This window comes from Anneissia japonica, unplaced genomic scaffold (genome assembly GCF_011630105.1).
Source record: "Anneissia japonica isolate Jap-2015-1 unplaced genomic scaffold, ASM1163010v1 scaffold1813_len188347_cov109, whole genome shotgun sequence".
NCBI lineage: Eukaryota > Metazoa > Echinodermata > Crinoidea > Comatulida > Comatulidae > Anneissia > Anneissia japonica.
The window spans coordinates 136,589-145,264 of NW_022711452.1; the positions used below are offsets into that span (position 1 = coordinate 136,589).

At 35.0% G+C, this 8,676-nt stretch overlaps 1 protein-coding gene across 1 annotated transcript; it reads right to left on the reverse strand.

The window, feature by feature from the left end:
- Nucleotides 1-3,997: 3,997 nt before the first annotated feature.
- On the reverse strand, nucleotides 3,998-5,344 carry LOC117107508 (complement C1q tumor necrosis factor-related protein 2-like). The gene has a single exon (XM_033249203.1). The coding sequence runs from the start codon at nucleotides 5,320-5,322 to the stop codon at nucleotides 4,510-4,512; it is 813 nt and encodes a 270-aa protein (XP_033105094.1). The 5' UTR covers nucleotides 5,323-5,344; the 3' UTR covers nucleotides 3,998-4,509.
- Between the last annotated feature and the right edge of the window lie 3,332 nt (nucleotides 5,345-8,676).

Consider the following 8,676-nt stretch of genomic DNA (forward strand, 5'->3'; position numbering starts at 1 on the left):
GTGGTAGCTCTCGGGGGATAGTTATTGCAACTCGCATTTCCCAACTTGCAACTCGTTTTTTCCAATTCACAATTTTTATTTCCAACTCACACTAAAGTAATACTCGTTTGAAACCATTGATTTAGTGTTGTTTTCGTGCACAAGATTTGCTAATGCTAGTGATCAATATAGTATAAATTATACATGAATGCTCTTTTAAGAATGTACTATTCCTTACCATCTGTTAAATGTCTAAGCTTGAACAAATTTTTAATTCTAAAAATATGAATAGTGTTGTAGGAATAGGATCACAGTCAATGTCTTTACCTGTCTAAAAAACATAAAAGAAATTGGGGTCGTGCGACCTTCCCGACACCCCCTCCCCTTGCATACACCCATGGTTGGTATTAGGGTTTGTTTACAGTCATCAATCGAGATAAAGTGCATTGAATATGGCTTCGCCTTGTTGTTTATGTAAGTTACATCATAGATGTTGCAAATGTTGGTTGGAATGCGAGTTATAATTTGGTAAATCACTTCCAACATTAATTTTCAAACACTTATCAGTTTGGTTTGGTAAGGCTCCAATGGATAGTGGGAATAAAGCCTGGAAGTTCATGGAAAGGTACAGTACCTTCAAAACGTGTATATTGCTCCAGTGAGTCGTCGCCGGCTGAGGTACTTTTCTAGGCCTAGGCCAATTCAAGAATAATATGCATGGCAAATGCTGTCGCAGCATGAAAAAAAAAAAAAAAAAAAAAATTAAAATCCAAAATAAATCATAGGATGTTTGTTACTGCCGAGGATAAATATCGTTACATGACATACCGTAACAAATATCACACGTACTGGAATTAGAATGTACCATACCAACCAGGCCTATTATGAACAGCCTGTTTCCTATACCAAGTTTGGTTGAGCAATCAGTACCGTTAATCGTTACTTTCTACCTACTCGACTGTAGAGATGTATAGTATATAGTCGAGGCACATACAACTACTTCTCAGCTCCGGGCCCTGGCCAAGTTACGGATACCTTTGAGTCGTCGCAGGCTGAGGTACTTTTTAGGCCTAGGCCTAAGTCAAGAATATTTAATTCATGGGATGGTAAATGCTATCGCAGCATGAAAAAAAAAAAAAAAAAAAAAAAAAACGGATCTCACCATTCGTTGCAAGAGTATTATTTGCAGTTATTTTAAATCCAAAATTAAATCATAATAATTATGTTTGTGTAGTTTACTGCCGAGGATAATGTCATGATCACCATATGACATAATATTGTTATTGTTACGGTAGGCCTACTGGAATTAGGATATACCATACCAACCAGGCTAAGGGTTGTTAAGGGATGTTTTCTACTTTATTACCTCGACTACAGAGATATAGTCGAGGCATAACAACTCCCTCCCTGCTCCGGGCCACACTCACAGTGCAGCCTTAGCCTACAGGCCTACCTGTATATAGCCTACCGTACACTAGCAGCATTCCAGAGCCTAAATGAAATGCACAGACATTGCCAAAGTAATTATAAATCACCATTAAAAAAAAAAACCAAAAAAACATAGGCCTACTGCCTGTCGCTGTCTAAAAAACATCATAACTTTCTCAATATACGGTGTTCAGTGATTGGTTTACGATGTGGATGTTTACGTTTAGTATGTCCAACTATAGGCCTATTTTATTTCATTTCTTTAGGCACGAGAGCCAAGGATATATTCCAATAAGTGATCTTAATCACTATCCTATATGGCATATCCACAGGGGACAGGAGACTGTAGACTAATACACCGGGGTAACCCCCTAATCTTCTCGAAGAATGTACTGGGTTCATTAGTGCACACGAGCGAAATGCGTAGCGCCGATATTAAAATAGCTAAGCTGAATGTTATCCAGTAACATGTCACGTGACCAGTAGTAGCTGGAATCGCCATCGGTCTATTGATGCATCAATTTTGTCTAGGCGCATTGTTCCCAGAACGCTCTCGCCCTTTGCGAAGCTAGCTTCGAATAGCAGCAATGGAACGCGGTTCAGTAGATGTAGAAGAAAATGAGAGGCATAGAGGCTATTTTGGGGTTGGGGTGGCAATGAAAGTACTACCGGCTAATTTTGATATTTTCCGAAATATAGGTCTTGAGAATTTCGGAACTCAAAATTACCCAAAATCCCTTTGATGGAACACCTCCAAGTTACGCATTCAAAATGGCCGCCATTTTTCCACTTTATAGTTTCAGCTAAATTATATAAAAAATCACATTACTCGAATAATAATTATCAAAAATTGGTGAAACGTACTCATGAAGACCTAAAGTTTAGTAATATTATAATTAGTATAGGATATATGAAAAATGTTTATTAAATATAGTAAAATAACACTATTGAGTATGAAAGCAATGTCATCAACATAGCAACCTGTTGCTATGGATATTTTATTGTCTTTTTAAATAAGTTAAGTAGGTCTATACTGATTTTAATTAAGGTTTAATGAATTTCATTAATAAAATATAGAATAATATTATATAATATAGAAATTTATGCTAAATGAATATAATTTTTATTTTCATAGTAACCATACAAAGTCAACAAAATTATCTTTTCTCGAGTTTTGTTTACATAATCCTATTCTATGATAATAATAAATAATTCAGATGTTAAAAATATTCATAAAACCTATGAAAATTAATATTTTAATAAACTTTAAGCATCCCGTATACCTAAATTTCATAAATAAAATAGAAAACTTCAATTTGCAAAGCAACGGTTGCTATGGTGATTGAAATTGTAGTTTTTCTTAACGCAAGATTTATTTTTAATGATTAACAAATATTTTGACTAAGTTTCACCAATTGTTGATAAATTCGAGTTTTTAGGTAATTTAGCTAAAACTATAATTTAAAGTGGAAAAATGGAGTCCATTTTTTGAATGCATAAATGGAGGTGTTCCCATAAATGGATTTTTGGTAATTTTAAGTTCTAAACTTCTCAAAACCTATATTTCAGAAAATATCAAAATTAGCCGGTAGTACTTCCATTGCCACCAAGACGATTTTTAGAAGACTTTTTGGCCATAATCTGCTCGCCTATTTCTTTTGAGACGCGTCTCAGAGCTGCAATGCGCGGTGTGGGGACATTGTTTATTGCTAAAGCTTTCATTTTACATTTACGCCGCCAAACATTGTAATTATTATTATCAGGCCAAAATAAAATGATTAAAAACTGTTGTAATGTCACTTTGATGACGTGAGCATTCCATTGACACAGTTTGTGGTTCATAATACCACGTCACATTGTCCCCTTATTAAAGCTGCTTACGTTCTTGGATCAGAAAAAACAACGTGTTACAAGCAGTGATATTTGAAATTTGTTCTTTCACTAATTCCGGATTTGAAAAGTGTTCACATGTTTTACTAGTGTAGCTATTTCCATGTGCTCGGCTATCACACTACAATGTTCTGTCGCAAAATGTACCGGTTCTTGGATCAGATAAACAAAGTGTTACAAACAGTGATATTTTAAATTTGTTCTTTCTCTAATTCCAGATTTGAAAAGTTTTCACATGTTTTCCTAGTATTTTTTCCATGGGCTATCAAACTACATTTTCCTGTCGCAAAATGTACGCCTACCGGTACTTTAAATGTGTTAAAATGTGTGGTCTATTTTAACAAGCATGGCTACTCTCCCTAGCCTGTGGCCGTTTCGAAAATTCTACAACAAATTGAAAATGGTCGTGCGTAATCAATCAAGATTACCCACGACCATCTTCATAAAATTCCGCCTTCCCACACTACACCTATTAAACTTTAATGTTTCGTACCCATGGACATTCAGTACAACATGACACATGGCTCTCCCTGGTTTTACCTAACGTATCGTAACAACAACTTGTCTATCCTATCTTTTCGTACTCCCATGCCCGTGCACATTTATGCATTGCCGCACATCTCACTCCATTTCCTTTGCCTATGAGTCTCTCTGTAACATTAAAAAATCATAATAATATTTGACTGTTAAACGTTCCTATTCTTACCTACTGATCTGATTTTCTGGTCAGTTTGGTAGGCTTCCCGATCTGAAAATTCGGATTCGGTGTGAATGCTCTGTACTATGGCTTACTGTTATTCGAATTACGCTTTTCGCTTACATTCTAACATTTACAAAATAAAACTATAACTTATAGAAGGAACTACTGCATAAACACGTTTAATAAATGAATACTAAGCTTCCGTAGGTAACATTGTCAAAAAACCATTAAGCCTGTGGATTAAAACGCTATTCGTTTCTTACAATTGTTTAACAAACATTACAGGTTATACAAGTACAACTAATACATTGATAATTAAGGGTATAAGGTTAGTGCATTATGGAGGCACAGAATACCAGGAAAATGAAATAATTTATACCCCTCTTTAACTAAGTAAACTAGCCATTTCAAAATATTCTTGTAGTCATTCCACATGAGGCCAATATGTTCTTGCAAACTATAAGGAACAAATATGCTGTACTCTAAAGTACACTCTATGTTTTTTTCTGTTATTAGTTCATATCGTATACCATAAATCCGGAAAATATGATAGGAAGGGTAGTGCTACCATACACTTTCTTTCTTTCGTTTGTCAGCCAGACTTGATCGCCGACATTGAGTAGAAGTGTTACTCCAGAGCTATAATGCTCATGACCTGTGGCGTCACTACGACGAATATATGTGATTGCATTCCCATTCAACATAATATTAACATGTGTAGAAACTCCATTATAGGACTCAAAATTTAACATAAAGTAATACACTCCAGAAACACTACATGTAAACCTTCCACTAGTTTTGTTAAAGTCCTCTCCAATATTAAACTTCATCGATGTGAAAGAGATGGCTGATTCTGTATCCTGAATAGAAGTCGTGCGCAATGCAGTAAACGCAGATTTACGGACAAATCCTGGCTCGCCTTTTGCTCCATTATTTCCTTTAGCACCATTATTTCCTTTAGCACCATTATTTCCTTTAGCACCATTATTTCCTTTAGCACCATTATTTCCTTTAGCACCCCTTAGTCCTAATTGTCCGACTGGACCTTGTTTGCCAGGAGATCCTTCACTTCCTTTATCACCTTTTAGACCTTCATTTCCAGGTTCTCCTTTTTTGCCTAAAGCTCCTGTTTCACCTCTGTCACCCCTATTACCAGGTGCACCAGCCGGACCACCTCCTCCAGGTGGTCCGGGAACTCCTGGAAAGCCGTTTTGCCCAGGTGGTCCTTGACAGCACTTATTACAGGTATAGGGTACATCTTCAGTCGTCGGGGTTGTTGTAGATACTATTGTTGGTAGCCATAGTAGACTTAGCAGGCTGACCATAACTGCACATGTCCATGACAGATTCATTCTTCTGAATAAAAAGAGAAGATTTTGTTTATTGACTGTACTCGTTACAGTTAAAGTCAACATAACCATGAAAATATATCTTTCATGATTAATCACATTGTGATTTAAACTAATTGTTGGTAATTTGGTTCTAGTTAAATTACTGAATCTAGGGATAATGTGCAAAGCATCAGACATGATTTGATGTAGTTGTAAAATAAATATATATGCTAACTATTCTACGGCCTATCATGGTTGACGACGTATGCTGCCGAGGCTGCGCCACTAGGTTAGCCGGTGAATGCAGAGTGTGGGCCTGATTCTAATTCATCATTAGAAATATCATAATAAATACAGAGTTTAATAGTGTTATGTTTAATGCTGTTATGTTGATATAAGAATAATTTAGGTTCGTGTTGACGCATGTTTTATGTGGTAGTATTGTTAACTATTTCCGCAATAGACGAATGTTTAGACTTGTTTACGAAAGGATTACAAGCTCGCGCTGTTAAAAATATAGGCTAGCAACCAGTTGCTAAGCGACCTCAACTTAAGGAACTTTCGTTCCGCTTCAATGAATAATGAATCAGCAATGTTAACTGTTAAATGTACTATACCCAAAGACTTATAAGACTAACCTAGTGTTTACAGAAAACCAAAACCTATTCTTCTAAGTCAAAAACTATAAATTACACTCTTTCCAAATAATAGTAATAGTTTAAACAGTACCACTTCGAAAAAAAAGATATTGCATTATTTATTTAAAAAAATAAATAAAGATTGTGATTGTACTAATGGTCACACATCTGCTTTTTTCACTTTTCTGTACTATTATATGTACTACTGTATTTGTTAGCTAATATTTACAAACACAATTAAGGGTTGCCTTAATTTATTAGCTTGAATTATTTCTGTTAATTTCACACTTTATAATATCATTTATAAGCCGGCTTTATTATTTATAATTCGAGAAAAAAAAGAACAATAAAGAAAATAACATAACAGATTTAATATTACTTGTTTAAATTTTTTTAGATGCGCAATTTTGTGCGAGTGTAAATGCACAAGGGGAGAGCAATATTGAGAGCAGTAGTGAAGAAAGTTGACTTTCCAGCTTTAGATTTATACATTTAAAATACAGATACAAATACCAACAATATACATTATATGGTTAATAAAATAGACACCATCAATAAACGATATTCATACTGCACAGATTCAGAGGAAGAAAAGATAAATTGAAGTGGTGCAATACACTAACTTTTAATAATTGCTGCGAAGCAGCCAATTCATATTCTTAACAGCAATTTGACCTCTGAAAGGTCATTGTTTGTCAAAAAACAAAGGCCTAAGACGACTGAAAAGCGGAGTTTCCTTCTTTCGTTCTGCCAGGTAAAATCAATTACTTTAGGCGACGTTTGTAGACTAACCAACACGTACCAACGTCCGCATGCCGCGCTAGCCTTATTCTACTCTAGGCCTAGACTAGCTAGGATGGTATAGGCCTAGCCTTGAAGGGACGAAGGACCCAATGAAAAACAACGTCGCTCCTTGATAGCTAACATTGTCTATTTAACATCACAATAATTCATTATTAGACCTATAGTTGTTTTTTGAATTGTACTCCACAAATCTCAGCCGATACCTCGCACAACTCGAGTAACGTCTGGTATGTATTGTCGTGACGTCATGGCTCGCTGGCTCACACTTGCGATGTCTCGCACTTGTGATCAAATAACACGCTGGCTCGCACTTTGGCAACACTCTTTGGCAGTCAACTCGCCCCTAGAAAACCCGCCCTTGGAAACTTGCCCCATAAGAAAAAAAATGTACACTTTCAAGACCATGCAGTCCTCAAAATACAAATTTTAACCTTTGGTAATCAACTACATTTTCCACATACATATAAATTTTTGAAACTTTATAAAAAAAAACCTAAACAATAATTCACCACTATAGATACTTGACAAAAATGAAAAATTACAACTTTGTTACCCAATGAGAAATGTTCTAATATAAACAATGGGTCGTGTCTCATATTATTTGTTATATTTTTATTATTCATTATTTTCACTTGACTCGCATAAATAATTTTGTTCGAAGAACATTTATATGCAGTTGTACTTCGCAGCACTTCACTTGCAATTTGCAATTTCTAGTAATAGTTATTATTACTGTTACTGTCGTTGTGAATACTATTTTTTGACAGCTTACTATCAATATACACTATTTGTATATTGATTGGCTACCATTAACAGACATCTAGACAGGTAGATAAGGGAAATATTTTTCGAATAATAATAATACTGTGCCTTGTTTAGTGAACTTATTTTTGTAGAATGCGTCAGATGGAGGGAAGAATTATTTTGGCAAAATGATTTTGCCAAAAGCATTTAGGTGAAAGACAAAATGAAAATAAAATTTACATTGATATGAAATGAAACAGTGTTGTAATGAGATTGATAAATGCTTTAAATTAAAATTTTTTAAATTTGTAGATATTTCAGGAGAGTGAATTAAAGTCATAATAAAAATATGTAACAGTTTTATCTTTTTCTAAAATTCTAATTTTCGTCGGGGAGGGTGCGTTAACAATTCAAAATCGCTGAACAAGGTACAGTATAACATTTCTCGCCTAAAAGTCTGTGATTCCTAGGGCCTACTAACAGGCCTAGTATTAGGCCCTACTATGCAAACGACCTCGTTTGTACTCATAGTAGGCCCTACTACAGTATTTGCTAGGCCTATTGGTAGCAGTGTTTATTAGAGTTGTATGATCAGCTGTGACTATGGTAGGCTACTAAATGTTGTTCCCAATACTGTAATCTGTTACACATATTATAAAGATCAGGCTTACTCGGCGCGTTGTATTTGCATGGATTGTTTGGTTGGCGTGTATCGCATTGCTCTGACGAGTGTACGACTGTCAAACAAAAGTGCGATTATGTCATTTTATCATTAGCCAGTCAGAGCGCTTTATATGTCTCCCTATGCTTGGCTCTTCACGAAAAAAAAAAATCGCAGGCCGGCCAAGGATTACAGTACGGTAAAACAAAGAAAAATCGTATTAGAATAAAACAAATTGGCGTTTGTGAGAAATACATTTTAATTTTATATAAGTAAGTAGTAAGTATATGAATAATTTTAATGCACTAGTTAGTTGATAACTTCATTATAATTTGTTTTGGGTTTTTTCTGCATTTTTATAAGCAGTTAGACATGGCCTAGGCTAGCCTATGTGATGTTCATTGTAATACTACAAAACAAAATCACATTAATTTAAAATTAAATTTGTGAACATACTTGCCTTAAATCTTTAACTAGCAGGTGATTTTATTGGTGATTTGC

Bases quoted from the DNA above. Each gene is read 5' to 3' on its own strand.
- LOC117107508 (XM_033249203.1), bottom strand. From the start codon at position 5,322: ATGGTCAGCCTGCTAAGTCTACTATGGCTACCAACAATAGTATCTACA.